Genomic DNA, 19,250 nt, shown 5'->3' on the forward strand with positions numbered 1-19,250 from the left:
CAGCATTGTATGAGGGTTCCAGTTTCTCCACATCCTTGCCAGACACTTGACACTTACTTACTATCTGTCATTCGGATGATAGCTATCCTAATGGGTGTGAAGTGGTGTCTCATTGTGGTTTTGATTTGCATTTCCCTAAAAATGACAAATAAAAATGTCCTTTTCCTATGCTTTAATAGGACCATCTGTATATCTTCTTTGGAGAAATGACTATTCAAATTCCACATCCATTTTTAAATTGGATTATTTGTATTTTTATTATTGAGTTGTGTTTCTTATATAATCTAGATGAAAGTCCCTATCAGTTGCGTAATTGCAAAAATTTTCTCCCTTTCTTTGGGCTGTCCTTTTACTCTCTTTTCTTTTTTTTTTTTTTTTTTTTTTTTTTTTTTTTGCGGTACGTGGGCCTCTCCGTGCTGTGGCTTCTCCCGTTGCGGAACACAGGCTCCGGACGCGCAGGCTCAGCGGCCATGGCTCACGGGCCTAGCCGCTCTGAGGCATGTGGGATCTTCCCGGACCGGGACACGAACCCGTGTCCCCTGCATCAGCAGGCGGACTCTCAACCACTGCGCCACCCGGGAAGCCCTCCTTTTACTCTCTTGATGGTATCATTTACAGCAAAAAATTTTTAAATTTTATTGAAGTCCAGTTTATTTTCTTTTGTTGCTTGGGCTTTTGGTGTTGTATCTAAGAAATCACTTCCTGACTTAAGATCATGAAGATTTACACCTATGGTTTTCTTCTAAGAGTTTTATAGTTTTAGCTGTTACATGTAGGCCTATGATTCATTTTGAGTTAATACTTGTTGAAGGTATAAGGTAGGGGACACGGGTTCGTGCCCCGGTCCAGGAAGATCTTTGTATTCTTTTGCTTGTGGCTATGTAGTTGTGCACCCTACCTATTCTGTTAGTTGTTAATGTAGAAGTTATAATATGCATCCCTAACTTGACTGTAATGGTAGTATGCTGCTCTACCCCTGTTTTATTTGTCATAGTTGATATTTTGGTTTTATCTCTCCCCCTCTCTTTTTTTTAACCCAGAAGTTAGAAGTGTTATGCAATTATTGGTGTTTTTAGATTTAATCACAACATTGCTGTTTTTTTTTTAAAAAACCTCATTCCTTTTTACAACTCATGACTCATTTTTCTTCTTTAGTGAAAGAAACTTAAGGAATGTTAGTAGTACTTTTAATGAGTCGGTTGGTGATAAGCTCTGTTTCTGTTTAGCAGAAAATATATTTTGCCTTCATCTTGAAAGATAGCTTAGCGTTCCAAACAATTCTTGGGTGCCAATTATTTACTCTTAACCCTTTGGAGATATTATTTCACTGTGCTCTGGATTCCATTTCTGCTGTTGAGAAGTTGGCTATCATTCTGAGAGTTCTGTTATGAATAGTCTACCTTTTCTCTCTGGCTCACTTCTTATTGTCTGGTGTTTTGTAGTTTCCTTGTCCTGCCGCTGTGTGTGTGTAATGGTGAAGTTGTAAACCCTGAGAAGGGCTGTGTTCATATTTTATTGCAAATAATATATTTGCATTGTCTTTTCTACCTAGCACAGTGCCTTGTACATAATATGTTAGAAGATTGTTTGGTTGAACTACTACTGAATTTCTTTATATAGCTCTCTTTTCCTACCAGAGTGTAGTTTAGAATATGTTTAAAATATTTACCTAAAAATGTAGGGAATACTTAGAAACGTTCATTTGTTTAAAAAAGAGTTAAATGTGGTTTAAAAATTTTTTTTCTCATATGATACATGATCATGACATTAGCAGGAAGGGGAAAAAGTCACGGTGTTCTATAAAACTTAATTATTGCCTTTGGGATAGACTTAATATTTTTATTTAAAATATAAAATATTTATATTTTATATTGACTGAAAATATATTAAGCTGTTACATTTTAAATCAGAATTTTTTTTTTTTTGCGGTACGCGGGCCTCTCACTGTTGTGGCCTCTCCCGTTGTGGAGCACAGGCTCCGGATGCGCAGGCTCAGCGGCCATGGCTCATGGGCCTAGCCGCTCCACGGCATGTGGGATCTTCCCGGACCGGGGCACGAACCCGTGTCCCCTGCATCAGCAGGTGGACTCTCAAACACTGCGCCACCAGGGAAGCCCTAAATCAGAGTATTTTGATACAGGGTTATAGTTTCCCGATTATTTTTTTCTTTGTAAAGACTCATGATTTATTGTTATAATATGTATCTGGAAGGTGTGGTTTTTTAAAAATTTAATTCCTTTATACTATAAGAAAGAGCAGAGAGAGACTGTCTCTATATACAAGAGAAGATAGAATCAATCTCGCATCTATTGCCAGATAGAATAATATGACAGTGAAACAGAAGGTTGGGATTTTGTTCAGAATTCAGGACTTTGTTATCTTAAATATAATTCACTTGCATTATCAGATTACAGCAATGTCCTCTTATATTTTTCCCCTATAAGCTGAAATCTGTCTGAAACCATTAGCTCTTCTGTGCTCTATATAAACCCTGTCTTCTGTTGTTGTTTTTTTAATTTTTAAATTTTAAAAATAAATTTATTTATTTAGGCCGCATTGGGTCTTCATCGCTGTGCGTGGGCTTCCTCTGGTTGCGGCGAGTGGGGGCTACAGTTCGTTGCGGTGCACAAGCTTCTCATTGTGGTGGCTTCTCTTGTTGCGGACCACGGGCTGTAGGCGTTCAGGCTTCAGTAGTTGTGGCTCGCAGGCTCTAGAGCGCAGGCGCAGTAGTTGTGGTGCATGGGTTTAGTTGCTCTACGGCATGTGCGATCTTCCCAGACTAGGGCTCAAACCCGTGTCCCCTGCATTGGCAGGCAGATTCTTAACTACTGTGCCACCCAGGAAGTCCCATGTCCTCTGGTTTTTAAAAGGACGGCCTTCTGCCGGTTTTAGATTTCACTTGTTCTAACTTAGATATGGGCTGGATGCCATCATAATAACTTGCATTTGGGATTTGTGGCTACAATTAGGTAGTATAATAAAGCACATTAGGAATCACATTGCATCTACCTCCAATTGATTGTGTTTTGTTAGGCAAAATAAATTATTTTTTGATTCATCTTTTAGATAGAATGGTCCTTTTTTTCAGATACTTAAACTGTCAGATATTTAATACTTTGTTCATTAATTCATGGTGTATATGTGCATGTATGTGCATATGTATGTGGGTAGACTGAATTTTAATCCTTAGTTTTCACAGTAATGAATTCTGAATGTCACAGTAAATCAGTTTTTACAGTGAAACTCAGATACTGGTGATGGTTGAACTTAAGATATTTAAACTTGAAGGCTTCAGAACTGGAATCAGTCCAGGTGGAATGACATGGTGAATAGAACAGCAGAATCACGTATTAAAACGTGATGTTTCCTGGACCCTCTCTACTCTAACTGAATGAGAATCTCTCAGAGTAGGGCTCCAGATACCAGGTAAATCTGTTGTATTTTAAAGTTTGAGAACTTCAGGTATAAGTGACTTTTGGAGTAAATTCTATTCTCAATGTAATGTTCTATGAACAGCATATATTATCAGTAGCTTTCAGATATGTAGGAGTAAATACTAGTCTGATGTGGAATTGGTTTTTATCACCAACTGTTGATTTTCTCTGCAGTTGGGAAGTATTGAGCTACCAAGGTAGACAGGAAATTAGCATGTTATCAGATAAAAGTAGCACCCAGGACTGGTGATCTCTGGTCTCAGAAGTTTCAGCTGTGACATAGAAAGTGAGACAGTCACCTGATACATAATTCACACTTTAGTAACAGTGTTCTTTGAGATATTTCAAACTCTCTGAGGTCACAAAATAAAACACCTTTGCAGAAGTTTGGCCAAATGGTAATTAAAATAAGATGTTGTGTAAAGTAAAATGTGAAAGCATCTTTCTCCTTTTCTCCTCTTTCTACCTTTGTTTATTAAATTTGGGGTATATTCCTCTAGATCATTTCTGTGCCCATGAATATATATGTATTTACATACACATATGCACATGTATACATATATTTACTTATATGTTTGCATATTTTAAATATTGATGTATATAGACAGATTGCCCCTCTTCTTCCAAAGGCTATAACAATTTATATTCTTACCATCATAGGATATTAGCAGCCTTTAATAATTTTATGAATATGATAGGGAATGTACTTCTACTATTTAGTGAGTTGAAATATCTTTCTTGAAAAACAAACTTTTTAAAAAAATTTATTTTATTGAAGTATAGTTCATTTACAATATTGTATTATTTTCTGCTCTACAGCAAAGTGATTCAGTTATACATTTATGCATTCTTTTTCATATTCTTTTCCAGTACAGTTTATCACAGGATATTGAATATAGTTCCCTGTGCTGTACAGTAGGACCTTGTTTATCCATTCTATATATACTAGTTTGCATCTGCTAATCCCCAACTCCCAATCCATCCCTCTCCCACCCCCTACTCCCCACCCCCCTTGGCAACCACAGTCTGCAAGTCTGTTTTGTAGATAAGTTCATTTGTATCATATTTTAGATTCCACATACAAGTGATATCATATGATATTCATCTTTCTCTTTCTGACTTAGTTCGCTTAATATGATAATCTATAGGTCCATCCATGTTGCTGCAAGTGGCATGATTTCATTATTTCTTATGACTGAGTAGTATTCCATTGTACATATGTACCACATCTTCTTTATCCATTCATCTGTCGACGGACACCTAGGCTGCCTCCATTAAGCATGTATTCTTTATTTGCTTTTTTTTTTGTTTTCTTTTGTGGTTAGCTTATGGATTTCTTTTGCCTACTTTAAAATTAGGTTGTTAGGTTTTTGTTTTGGGGTTTTTTTTTTTTGGAGTTCTTTGTACAGTATGCATATTTAGCCTTTTGCCTGTTATATTGAAAATATCACTTACTTTAGCTATTTCTTTTTTTTAACATCTTTATTGGAGTATAATTGCTTTACAATGGTATGTTAGTTTCTGCTTTATAAAAAAGTGAATCAGCTGTATGTATACATATATCCCCATATCTCCTCCCCCTTGCATCTTCCTCCCACCCTCTCTATCCCACCCCTCTAGGTGGTCACAAAGCACCGAGCTGATCTCCCTGTGCTATGCAGCTGCTTCCCACTAGCTCTCTATTTTACATTTGTTAGTGTATATATGTCCATGCCACTCTGTCACTTCGTCCCAGCTTACCCTTCCCCCTCCCCGTGTCCTTAAGTCCATTCTGTACATCGGCATCTCTATTCCTGTCCTGCCCCTAGGTTCTTCAGAACCTTTTTTTTTTTTTAGATTCCATATATACGTGTTAGCATACAGTATTTGTTTTTCACTTTCTGGCTTACTTCACTCTGTATGACAGTCTCGATGTCCATCCATCTCACTACAAATAACTCAGTTTAGTTTCTTTTTATAGCTGAGTAATATTCCATTTTATATATGTGCCACATCTTCTTTATCCATTCATCTGTCGATGGGCACTTAGGTTACTTCCATGTCCTGGCTATTATAAATAGAGCTGCAGTGAACATTTTGGTACATGACTCTTTTTGAATTATGGTTTTCTCAGGGTATATGCCCAGTAGTGGGATTGCTGGGTCGTATGGTAGTTCTATTTGTAGTTTTGTAAGGAACCTCCATACTGTTCCCCATAGTGGCTGTATCAATTTACATTCCCACCAACAGCACAAGAGGGTTCCCTTTTCTCCACATCCTCTCCAGCATTTACTGTTTGTAGATTTTTTGATGATGGACATTCTGACTGGTGTGAGGTGATACCTCATTGTGGTTTTGATTTGCATTTCTCTAGTGATTACTGATGTTGAGCATCCTTTCCTGTGTTTGTTGGCAATCTGTATATCTTCTTTGGAGAAATGTCGATTTAGGCCTTCTGCCCATATTTGGATTGGGTTGTTTGTTTTTTTGATATTGAGCTGCATGAGCTGCTTGTATATTTTGGAGGTTAATCCTTTGTCAGTAGCTTCATTTGCAAATATTTTCTCCCATTCTGAGGGTTGTCTTTTTGTCTTATTTATGTTTTCCTTTGCTGTGCCAAAGCTTTTAAGTTTCATTGGGTCCCATTTGTTTATTTTTGTTTTTATTTCCATTTCTCTAGGAAGTGGGTCAAAAAGGATCTTCCTGTGATTTATGTCATAGAGTGTTCTTCCTTTGTTTTCCTCTAAGAGTGTTATAGTGTCTGGCCTTACATTTAGGTCTTTAATCCATTTGGAGTTTATTTTAGTGTTTGGTGTTAGGAAGTGTTCTAATTTCATTCTTTTACATGTAGCTGTCCAGTTTTCCCAGCACCACTTATTGAAGAGACTATCTTTTCCTCATTGTATATTCTTGCCTCCTTTATCAAAGATAAGGTGACCATAGGTGCATGGGTTTATCTCTGGGCTTTCTGTCCTGTTCCGTTGATCTGTACTTCTCTTTTTGTGTCAGTACCATTCTGTCTTGATGACTGTAGCTTTGTAGTATAGTCTGAAGTCAGGGAGCCTGATTCCTCCAGCTCCATTTTTCTTTCTCAAGACTGCTTTGACTATTCAGGGTCTTTTGTGTTTCCATGCAGATTGTGAAATTTTTTGTTCTAGTTCTGTGGAAAATGCCATTGGTAGTTTGATAGGGATTCCACTGAATCTGTAGATTGCTTTGGATAGTACAGTCATTTTCACAATATTGATTCTTCTAATCCAAGAACATGGTATATCTCTCCATCTGTTTGTATCATCTTTAATTTCTTTCATCAGTGTCTTATAGTTCTCTGCATACAGGTCTTTTGTCTCCTTAGGTTGGTTTATTCCTAGGTATTTTATTCTTTTTGTTGCAATGGTAAATGGGAGTGTTTCCTTAATTTCTCTTTCAGGTTTTTCAACATTAGTGTATAGAAATACAAGAGATTTCTGTGCATTAATTTTGTATCCTGCTACTTTACCAAATTCATTGATTAGCTCTGGTAGTTTTCTGATAGCATCTTTGGGATTCTCTATGTATAATATCATGCCATCTGCAAAGAGTGACAGTTTTACTTCTTTTCCGATTTGGATTCTTTTTATTTCTTTTTCTTCTCTGATTGCTGTGGCTAAAACTTCGAAAACTATGTTGAATAATAGTGGTGAGAGTGGACAACCTTGTCTTGTTCCTGATCTTAGTGGAAATGGTTTCAGTTTCTCACCATTGAGAAAGATGCTGGCTGTGGGTTTGTCATATATGGCCTTTATCATGTTGAGGTAAGATCCCTCTGTGCCTACTTTCTGGAGGGTTTTTATCATAAGTGGGTATTGAATTTTGTCCAAAGCTTTTTCTGCATCTATTGAGATGATCATATGGTTTTTCTTCTTCAGTTTGTTAATATGGTGTATCACATTGATTGATTTGTATATATTGAAGAATCCTTGCATTCTTGGGATAAACCCCACTTGATCATGGTGTGTGATCCTTTTAATGTGCTGTTGGATTCTGTTTGCTAGTATTTTGTTGAGGATTTTTGTATCTATGTCATCAGTGATATTGGCCTGTGGTTTTCTTTTTTTGTGACATCTTTATCTGGTTTTGGTATCAGGATGATGGTGGCCTTGTAGAATGAGTTTGGGAGTGTTCCTCCCTCTGCTATATTTTGGAAGAGTTTGAGAAGGATAGGTGTTAGCTCTTCTCTAAAAGTTTTATAGAATTCATCTGTCAATCCATTTGCTCCTGGGCTTTTGTTTGTTGGAAGATTTTTAATCACAGTTTCAATTTCAGTGCTTATGATTAGTCGGTTTATATTCTCTATTTCTTCCTGGTTCAGTCTTGGAAGGTTGTGCTTTTCTAAGAATTTGTCCATTTCTTCCAAGTTGTCCATTTTATTGGCATATGGTTGCTTGTAATAATCTTTCATGATCCTGTGTATTTCTCTAGTGTCAGTTGTTACTTCTCCTTTTTCATTTCTAATTCTGTTGATTTGAGTCTTCTCCCTTTTTTTCTTGATGAGTCTGGCTAATGGTTTACATTTATTTCTGATCTGGTCTTTATGATTTCTTTCCTTCTACTAACTTTGGGGTTTTTTTTGGTTTTTCTTTCTCTAATTGCTTTAGGTGCAAGGTTAGGTTGTTTATTTGAGATTTTTCTTGTTTCTTGAGGTAGGATTGTATTGCTATAAACTTCCCTCTTAGAACTGCTTTTGCTGCATACCGTAGGTTTTGGGTCTTCGTGATTTCATTGTCATTTGTTTCTAGGTATTTTTTGATTTCCTCTTTGATTTCTTCAGTGATCTCTTGGTTATTTAGTAGTGTATTTTTTAGCCTCCATGTGTTTGTATTTTTTACAGAGTTTTTCCTGTAATCGATATCTGGTCTCATAGCATTGTGGTCAGAAAAGATACTTGATACGATTTCAATTTTCTTAAATTTACGAAGGCTTGATTTGTGACCGAAGATACGATCTGTCCTGGAGAATGTTCCATGATCACTTAAGAAGAAAGTGTATTCTGTTGTTTTTGGATGGAATGTCCTATAAATATCAATTAAGTCCATTTTGTCTAATGTGTCATTTACAGCTTGTGTTTCCTTATTTATTTTCATTTTGGATGATCTGTCCATTGGTGAAAGTGAGGGTTAAAATCCCCTACTATGATTGTGTTACTGTTGATTTCCCCTTTTATAGCTGTTAGCATTTGCCTTATGTATTGAGGTACTCCCATGTTGGGTGCATAAATATTTACAATTGTTATATCTTCTTCTCGGATTGATCCCTTGATCATTATGTAGTGTCCTTCTTTGTCTCTTGTAATAGTCTTTATTTTGAAGTCTATTTTGTTTAATATGAGAATTGCCACTCCAGCTTTCTTTTGATTTCTATTTTCATGGAATATCTTTTTCCATCCCCTCACTTTCAGTCTGTATGTGTCCCTAGGTCTGAAGTGGGTCTCTTGTAGGCAGCATATATACCGGTCTTGTTTTTGTATCCATTCAGCCAGTCTGTGTCTATTGGTTGGAGCATCTAATCCTTTTACATTTAAGGTAGTTATTGATATGTATGTTCCTATTACCATTTTCTTAATTGTTTTGGGTTTGTTATCATAGTTCTTTCCTTCTCTTGTGTTTCCTGCCTAGAAAAGTTCTTTTAGCATTTGTTGTAAAGCTGGTTTGGTGGTGCTGAATTGTCTTAGGTTTTGCTTGTCTGTAAAGCTTTTAATTTCTGCATTGAATCTGAATGACATCCTTGCTGAGTAGAGTAATCTTGGTTGTAGGTTTTTCCCTTTCATCACTTTAAATATGTCCTGCCACTCCCTTCTAGCTTGCAGAGTTTCTCCTGAAATATCAGCTGTTAACCTTATGGAGATTCCTTTGTATGTCATTTGTTGCTTTTCCCTTGCTGCTTTTAATATTTTTTCTGTGTATTTAATTTTTGATAGTTTGATTAATATGTGTCTTTGTGTGTTTCTTCTTGGATTTATCCTGTATGGGACTCTCTGTGCTTCCTGGACTTGATGGATATTTCCTTACCCATGTTAGGGAAGTTTTCAACTATAATCTCTTCAAATATTATCTCAGTCCCTTTCTTTTTTTCCTCTTCTTCTGGGACCCCTATAATTAGAATGTTGGTGTGTTTAATGTTGTCCTAGAGGTCTCTGTGACTGTCCTCAATTCTTTTCATTCTTTTTTCTTTATTCTGCTCTGTGGCAGTTATTTCCACTATTTTATCTTCCACCTCACTTATCCGTTCTTCTGCCTCAGTTATTCTGCTATTGATCCCATCTAGAGAATTTTTAATTTCACTTATCGTGTTGTTCCTCATTGTTTGTTTGCTCTTTAGTTCTTCTAGGTCCTTGTTAAACATTTCTTGTATTTTCTCCATTCTATTTCCAATATTTTGGATCATCTTTACTCTCATTACTCTGAATTCTTTTTCAGGTAGACTGCCTATGTCTTCTTCATTTGTTTGGTCTGGTGGATTTTTGCTTTGCTCCTTCATGTGCTGTGTTTCTCTGTCTTCTCCTTTTGCTTAACTTACTGTGTTTGGGTCTCCTTTTCGCAGGCTGCAGTTTTGTAGTTCCCATTGTTTTTGGTGTCTGCCTCCAGTGGGTGAGTTTGGTTCAGTGGGTTGTGTAGGCTTCCTGGTGGAGTGGACTGGTGCTTCTGTTCTGGTGGATGATGCTGGATCTTGTCTCTTTCTGGTGGGTAGGACCACGTCCAGTGGTGTGTTTTGGGGTGTCGGTGAACTTATGATTTTAGGTAGCGGTCTCTTGCCTCATAGGCAGCTCCACACCTTTTCCCAGATTCCCTCCCAGCTAGCTGTGGTGCACTAGCCCTTTCAGGCTGTGTTCACTCAGCCAACCCCAGTCCTCTCCCTGGGATCTGACCTCCGAAGCCCGAGCCTGAGCTGCCAGCCCCCGCCTGCCCCAGCAGGTGAGCAGACAAGCCTCTCAGGCTGGTGAGTGCTGGTCAGCACTGATCCTCTGTGCGGGAATCTCTCCGCTTTGCTCTTTGTACCCTTGTTGCTGTGCTCTCCTCTGTGGCTTTGAAGCTTCCCACACCATCCGCCCATCTCCGCCAGTGAAGGGGCTTCCTAGTGTGTGGAAACTTTTCCTCCTTCACAGCTCCCTCCCAGAGGTGCAGGTCCTGTCCCTATTCTTTTGTTTCCATTTTTTCTTTTTTCTTTTGCCCTACCCAGGTATGTGGGGAGTTTCTTGCCTTTTGGGAAGTCTGAGGTCTTCTGCCAGCATTCAGTAGGTGTTCTATAGGAGTTGTTCCACTTGTAGATGTATTTTTGATGTATTTGCGGGGAGAAAGGTGATCTCCATGTCTTACTTCTCCGCCATATTGAAGGTCCCCTGTAGCTATTTCAATGGTGTAATAATAACGAACATTTTGCTTTGTGCCTGGAATTCCTGTGAGTCCTTTACATGTATTATTTCATTTAATCTTCACTGTTGTCCTCTTTACTTTATGGATGAGGTAACTGTCATGCAAGAAGGTTAAATAACTTGTTTGAGCATGTGACTACTAAGTGGTAGAGACAGGATTTGAATCTAAAAATGCTGATTTCAAAAATATTACACTGGGCTTCCCTGGTGGCGCGGTGGTTGGGGGTCCGCCTGCTGATGCAGGGGACGCGGGTTCGTGCCCCGGTCCGGGAAGATCCCACATGCTGTGGAGCGGCTGGGTCCGTGAGCCATGGCCGCTGAGCCTGCGCGTCCGGAGCCTGTGCCCCACAACGGGAGAGGCCACAACAGTGAGAGGCCTGCATACCGCAAAAAAAAAAAAAAAAAAAATTACACTTAGCCTTTACACTATCTTTACTTACAGCTTTTTAAAAATGTAAAAGTCTGAAAATTTTAAATTTGATATGACTCATTTTTTGTTTTTTAAAGAATTGAAGATACTTTTGAGAGGCTATGATGATTCTAATACAAATATTCCTTTAGGAATAGTAACACAAACACATATATAGATGTAGATATAGTGCTGTAATGTATTAATACAAATATTCCATAGAATATTGGGGTCATTTGTCCTATTTCTATTTAGAACTGACCTTCAGTAGCATATTCCTCTCTATTCCCTTCTTCTACTGATTACCATAATAATCCATTAATCTTCCTGCTGCCAATCATTTTGCTTTAATTTGTCCTCAGCAGTTACTGGAATAATCATCTTAAGTACAGTTGTGGTCATGTCACTTGCTCCTTTGTTTGGAAACTTTTGGTATGTCACATTTCTTGCTGAATGAAGGGTAGGCTGTTTCTGTAGCAGGGCATTTGAAGATTTGCACAGCTCTGCTTTACATTCACCTTTCAAGAATTATCTTGAGCAGCTTTTCTGGATACTTACTGCATACTGCAGATAAATGGGATAATTTGTTTTTCTTCTTTTGAGGCCATATTCTCCTGGCTTCATACTTGGATCAGTTAGTGTTCTGAATCAGTAGAAGAAGCTGACTGGATGATTGAGCAGATGAGGAATTTACTTAAGGGCCTTTGGTTAGCTCAGAATTTTTGAGGAGGGCTGGAGAGCCAGGCTTCAGGTTAAGCTTCCAGGTGATATGCCTCAGTCACCTCTGAGAACTGGCACTCTCCGGCCCCACTGGAGGAGACCACCAGTGCCGCCCAACTGCTGCCACTTCTGGGCCAGCACTTGGTTTGGCCGCCTCTGCTGCTGTCGTTGTTGGGGGCTAATGCCTCTGCTGTTGCCACACGTGGTAGCTTCACACGGAGCCTGTTTTCTCATGTGACTCACTTCCAAACTGAAATCTTGTGCAGGTACTTCTGAATGTCTGTATCATAGTTGCAGGGCATGTTGGGAATTTAAGGTCTAAAATTTATTTTGGGAGGTTGGGCTTATAATGTGGGGATTTTCTTGAGTATGAAAAGGTTCTGCAGAAGCTGATGGGAAACTGTTATATGGTAAATGTCTACTATATTACTTTTTCTTGTATTCTTTCATCTATAATGTTTTTCCCCTTTCATCTCCAGGTGAATAAATTCGGTGCAAAGACCTATTGGAATTCCATTTTGAATTAGTTTGCCTGGGTCTTTCTCATCTGAATTTTCTTACGACTTTCTCAACATTTCTTTTTCCATTACTTTATTTCTTTAAAACAATATCAAAGCTCGCAACTACTATTTAAATATATTCTGTTATGAGTCAAACAATATGGAAAGATACAGAAAAAACTGTAAAAGTTGCCTTTCACCACCCACCTCCTCTCCCCCTACATTTCAAATGGCTATCCCCTTTCTAGATATCATGTGATAAAAATGATAATCTTTGATTTTAATTTGGTATATTTGATGATAATTTGGTACTTGATAGTAAGTCCATTGAGTATAGAGGCCCTTATTTATCCTTTGGGCTTCCGTAGAGCCTACTACAGCTGTTCCTATGTGTAGGATAGTATTATGTGAAGGCCTGACCTACAGCAGTAACTATGTAATCATTTTGGAAGTAAAAATGTACAACGTGGGCTTCCCTGGTGGTGCAGTGGTTGGGAATCTGCCTGCCAATGCAGGGGACACGGGTTCGAGCCCTGGTCTGGGAGGATCCCACATGCCACAGAGCAACAAAGCCCTTGATGCACAACTACTGAGCCTGCGTGTCTAGAGCCTGTGCTCTGCAACAAGAGAAGCTGCAACAGTGAGAAGCCCGCACACCGTGATGAAGAGTAACCCCTGCTCGCTGCAACTAGAGAAAGCCCGTGCACAGAAACGAAGACCCAACACAGCATCCCCCCAAATTAATTAATTAATTAATTAATTTTTAAAAAATGTACAACATGGGGATTTAGTAAATGTGCAGAGAAAGATAGGAATCAAAGTAGACTCCAAGTGTTCTAGCTTGGGAAATATTTTATTGATGATGCCATTAAGGGAGATTGGGAGTGTAGAAACTACTCTGTATCTGCAAATATGTTGCTAGAACACTTTCTGATTATTTTCCATTATTGCAGGAGCACCTTTACCCATATTCTAATTTGAATTGTAGTTTGAGAGGTGCTAAAATGTTCATATTGGGCCTATATTTCCACAGTTGAGGAAAGACACTAAGAGATACGATTTTTTAATAAAGTTGTGTCTGAGGCTTCAGTGATAGATCATGAATAAGACCTTTCAACGGGGAGATGGATTTTTCTTTTAAGGCACAATACTTAGATTAAATAGCATGAATATAAACCTGTTTTCCAGTCATTTTTCATCTGTAAGTAGATGGCAGATGAGCATATATTTTGTTATGTATCCATTTTTAGAAAATGATATTCGAAAGTATGTTTGTTTCAGATAAACTTAAAGGAATAATAATAATAATAGTAACAATAGTAAGCCCCTCATTTTGATAAAAGTGCCTCTGAAAAACTTGTGCTGGGAAACCATGTTCAGATTTTTGTTTTGGCGTTTTACATTTTGCCTCTTTTTTTTTTTTCCTGTTAATTACAACTAATTTGGCATTCTTTTTTCTTTCCAGATCATTCAACTTCAAGTGGCACATTATCTTTTAAGCCTAGTCGATCATTGGTTACTCTTCCTACTGCCCATGTCATGCCATCTAACTCCAGTGCTTCAGTTTCCAAACATAGGGAATCATTGACATCAGATGGCTCAAAATGGAGTATAAGCCTTATGCAAACATTGGGAAACCACAGTAGGGGAGAGCAGGACCCTTCACTAGACATGAAGGACTTCCGGCCTCTCCGGAAATGGTCATCTTTATCCAAACTCACTGTCCCAGGTAACTGCAGCCAGGGTGGCATTGTGCACACAGAAGAGTCAAGGAGAGGTTTAGAAAAGACAGGGAGAGACAAGGCTTTAACATCACAACTAAGGACAATTGGACCTAGCTGTTTACATGACAGTATGGAGATGCTTAAGCTAGAGGACAAGGAAATAAATAAAAAACGACCATCAACTCTGGACAACAAATATAAATTTGAGAGCTGCAGCAGAGAGGACTTTAGAGCTTCTTCCTCCATTCCTAGGAGACAGGCCTTAGACATGACATACAGTGCCTTACCTGAAAGCAAGCCCATTATGACAAGCTCAGAGGCTTTTGAACCGCCGAAATATTTAATGCTTGGTCAACAAGCCGTAGGTGGAGTTCCCATTCAGCCTTCTGTGAGGACGCAGATGTGGCTTACTGAGCAGTTGCGGACAAACCCTTTGGAAGGTAGAACTACAGAGGACTCTCACAGTATAGCTCCTTGGCAGCAGCAGCAAATTGAAGGGTTTCGACAAGAAAGTGAAACACCACTGCAGGTAAGGCTCAAAATCTAGTGTGTGCTTCCCTCCAGTGGATGTTATGAGTACAAGCGCACTTGAAGTAAGCATATGACAGTGTGTCCATAGGCACAGATTGGTTTGCTTTTCCTTTCCCCTGCAGGATAATAAGCACAAATGTTATAAACTCTAAAAGTATTGCATTGGTAAACAAAACTTAAAAAAATATTTGAGACTGATTAACACGGAAAACTTGAAACCTTTACCTGCCTTGGTAAAGGTTTCAAGTTTATTTTCCTTTATTTTATTTATTCAAATTATTTTTATTTTATTTATTTATTTTATTATTATTTTATTTAATTTATTTCCTTTATTTTCCTTCTCATTTGTTAAATGGGTATAAACATTAACAAAGCAAAAAATACTCAATTCTGTTTCAATACTTGAAACAGAAACAAAGGAGCTGGCATGGTATAATAGAAAGAACATTAACTTGGGTGTATGAAGGCTTGGATTTTGTTTTATCAGATTCAGAGTCTGGATGATTCTCTACCTGTCACTTAATACTTAGTATCTCTGGGCCTGAGTTTTTCTTTCTTTCCTTTTTTTTTTTTTTTCCTAAATTGAGATATAATTGACATATAACATATTAGCTTCAGGTATATAACATAATGATTCAATATATGTATATATTGTAAAATGATCACCACAGTAACTCTAGTTAACATCCATCACCATACATAGTTACAAAATTTTTTTCCTTGTAATAAGAACTTTTAAGATCTACTCTTATCAACTTTCAGATATACAGTACAGCATTATTTGCTATAATCACTATGCTGTACATTGTATCCCTGTGACTTTTTTATTTTATAACAAAGTTTGTACCTTTTGATCTCCTTCATCCATTTACCCACCCTCCAGCCTGAGCCTCTGGCAGCCACCAATCTGTTCTCTGTGTATATGATTGTGATTTTTTGTTTGCTTGTTTTAAAAACATAATTGTCTTTCTCTGTCTGACTTATTTCACTTAGCATAATGCTTTCAGGGTCCATCCATGTTGTCACAAATGGCAAGATTTCCTTTTTATGGATGAATAACATTCCATTGTTTATTGTAATATTCCATACACACACACACATATGTATGGCACATTTTCTTTATTCATTCATCTACTGATGGATAATTAGGTTGCTTCCATGTCTTGGCTATTGTCAGTAAAGCTGAAATGAACATAGGGGTGCATATATATCTTTTCGAGTTTGTGTTTTCATTTTCTTCAGATGAATACCCAGAAGTGGAATTGCTGGATCATATGGTGGTTCTCTTTTTAATTTTTGAGGAACCGCCATACTGTTTTCCATAGTGGCTGCACCAGTTTACATTCCCACCAACGTGTACAAGTTTCTTTTTTCTCTACATTCTTGTCAACACTTGGTATTTCTTGTCTTTTTGATAATAGCCATTCTGATAGGTGTGAGGTGATATCTCATTGTGATTTTGATTTGAATTTCCCTGATGATTAGTGATGTTGAGCACCTTTTCATGTACCTGTTTGCCATATATATGTTTCTTCTCGGTTTCTACATCTATAAAATGAGAAGGTGTAACTAAAGTCATTTATAAAGCTTTGGTAGTGGTTGGTATGTGTTTAGGTTTATAAAATAGATGTGCTTATTTTTTTTAATTAAATTGGATGTCAGGATTTATTAATCATTTTAAGGAAAACACTTTACATGATAATTTACATAAAAGAAAAATGGTGTGTACCCCCTAATGTAACATGTAAGTTTTTAAATTTCTTGATCTGGAAATGTTTTCTATTCCATGGTAATTTTCTACAGCTCATTTTAACTGGGAAACCAATTATCTGTAGAATTTTTCATAAATTCTATCATCCAATTTTTTTTCTATTGCCAGAATTTTCTGAAACAAAGTAATTCCATTGAAAATTGTAAAATTTCCCTAGAGCAAAAACTTAAAATTACTAATCGTTACAATTACTAATAAAAAAAATAACAAAGATTAAAGGAATATATTCTATGAAAGGATGAGGAAATCACTTATCTAGGAACCTCACAAGTCTGAGTGCAGCTCCGAAACATACACATAACCTAATGTGCTACATTCACAGGAGAACCCTTAACACATCGCATGTGCTTTCTTTACTCTTGTTTTGGACATAGTTCTTATCATCTTGATTATATATATTTAAATTGCATAACTAAACAGAAGTATCATTATGATGTGTGAATTACAAGTCAGAAAAGAGCAATTTAACCAGATTTATTTGTGATTTATCTATTCAAGCAGTTGAAAGATAGGAGACTTAATTTATCAAATACTACCATATTTTAGTTCTCAGGTGCTTGTGATTATAGGAGAGCAGGGTTCAAGTAGTTGTTTCTGCAGCTGGTGTCTTTACACAGAAGTGGAGCGGCCTGGGGTGGTGGGGGGAGGGGCTGAATGTTCTGCTCCAACCTGCAGAACGGTAGGTGCGCGATAGGGAGGTAACTGTGAGAGCTGAGGGAATTTAAAGGTATAAGTACTAATTCATTCCTTCTTCCATTCTGGTGGGAGGACCCGCTTCTGTGATCGAAGTTTTCCCCAACCTTGAAGCAGTGCAGAGAGGGTAGGGAGCTTGGAGGTGCTTTGTGGAGAAAACTTATTTTTAAATCTTGGTTCGTGGTACAGGAAGAAGGCTATAAGGGACAAAATTTGCTTGTGCTTCCAAAGCCCTACTTGTTGATTAACCTTCTTTGGGATGGTCTCTTTTCGGTGCTTTTAAGTTTCATTGTAGAAAGATGAAACCAGGTAAGGAAAACCTAGACACTTTAATTGCAGTGTTTAAACGACCGCTTCTCTTCTAATTCTCTTGGAGTACTACAGAAAAAAATTCTTAAATACCTTCTCCTTGGAGCCTCTAAATACTGTATTTTTTTTTTTTTTTTTTTTTTTTTTTTTGTGGTACGCGGGCCTCTCACTGTTGTGGCCTCTCCCGTTGCGGAGCACAGGCTCCGGACGCGCAGGCTCAGCGGCCATGGCTCACGGGCCCAGCCGCTCCGAGGCATGTGGGATCCTCCCAGACCGGGGCACGAACCCGTGTCCCCTGCATCGGCAGGCGGACTCTCAACCACTGCGCCACCAGGGAAGCCCTAAATACTGTATTTTAAAAGCTCTCATCTTTGTCTTTTCTTAAGTCTCTTTAAAAACATTGATTTCCTTTTAGTCTAATTTTTGCATAAAGGGTAGAGGCTTAATAATAATTATCCCATCTCATAAATTGTGAGAATGTGTATGATTTTCAAGGACAGCTGTTTGTCACCGTGAAGAAAAACAAAACAAAACAAAACTATTTACAACAAAGAAAAGGAATTTGGCTGAGATTCACAATCTAACATCACCATAAATGTATCTAGAACTTTGTAGCTGTCAGAGTGTTTTATCTCAATTGATCCTCAGAACCTCCTTTGTCCCTTTACACCCTCAAAAGTTTGTTACTGTAACATGGAAGTGTCACTCCTCTTAGAACTCCGTTCTAAATAGTTACTGAGCCAGCATCACAGTCTTATGTGCATGGTGTTCTTTGATTCCCATGGTTTCCTGTTAAATCAGCTAGAGTGTAGTGGTGTGGAACTCTGAAGTGTTTTCCCTTGTGAATGAAGCCATCAATGCAATGCCCTCAGTTGATTAGAGTATAGGCCTCCATATGCAATGTCCACCACAATCTTTGGTTCGTTCCTCTGTTCTGCATTTGCTGCTCTCTTTCAACCTTCCCCAAAAGCTGTCTAACCCTACATGGACTATGACATAAGAGAAAAACAAACAGCAAAGTCTTATCATCGTCTCTTTGGAAAGACTGTTTCCCATTCCAGGACCCTTTTGCATTTCCCTTTTGGGGTGGGGTGAGAAGGGATTGGAGGATGCATACTTCTACATGCAACAGTGTCCATTGGATCCGTATAAGCTCACAGTGGAGCCCCCAGACAGAAGTGAAGAAGTGTTCTCTTTATTGACAAAGTAGTTCTTCTTTTCTCTTATATTCTGTAGGATCTTTCTGAGTTCTGGGTTGCAATCATTAGGAGGAAGATAAAATTTTGTGCTTGTTTTAACCAAGGAGAGGCTTGATCAGCCAGGATATTGGCACCTAATGATTTCAACGTATTTTACTGGAAGATTTCTCCTATATAAATAAAATATATAAATATTTGGTAGAATGACTTAAAGCTAAATGACTTGCTTTTTGTCTAACATCACGTATGAATGAAAGGTTTTATTTTTAATGTGAGAGCATTTTGTGTATTCTATTACATTCTCTGAAAAGAAAGTTTTCTTGTTTTTATTCTTATTTTTGCACCCTGTTTTGTTTTTAACTTTTTTACTGTTTAACATAATATAGCACAACTGCATTGAAAGATGTGGACACTGTGACACTCTCAATAGATAGGATATGACATTCACTAGGTAACTAAAATGAATATAATTGATTTTTGTATACATGTTTTTTGTTTTGTTTTTTTTTTTTTTGCGGTAGGCGGGCCTCTCACTGCTGTGGCCTCTCCCGCTGTGGAGCACAGGCTCCGGAC

General features: G+C 37.9%; 1 protein-coding gene across 2 annotated transcripts in view; it reads left to right on the top strand.

Moving 5' to 3' along the window:
• CEP85L (centrosomal protein 85L) overlaps positions 1 to 19,250 on the top strand; it is a 154,820-nt gene that overhangs the window by 34,725 nt on the left and 100,845 nt on the right. For both annotated transcript variants that reach the window (XM_082633276.1, XM_082633275.1), the window contains exon 3: positions 13,916 to 14,703. In XM_082633276.1, the coding sequence (XP_082489402.1) occupies positions 13,916 to 14,703 (788 nt within the window). The remainder of the gene's footprint in view (positions 1 to 13,915; positions 14,704 to 19,250) is intronic.

This window comes from Mesoplodon mirus, assembly GCF_964341445.2.
Source record: "Mesoplodon mirus genome assembly, chromosome: 10".
In the NCBI taxonomy this organism is placed as follows: Eukaryota; Metazoa; Chordata; class Mammalia; order Artiodactyla; family Ziphiidae; genus Mesoplodon; species Mesoplodon mirus.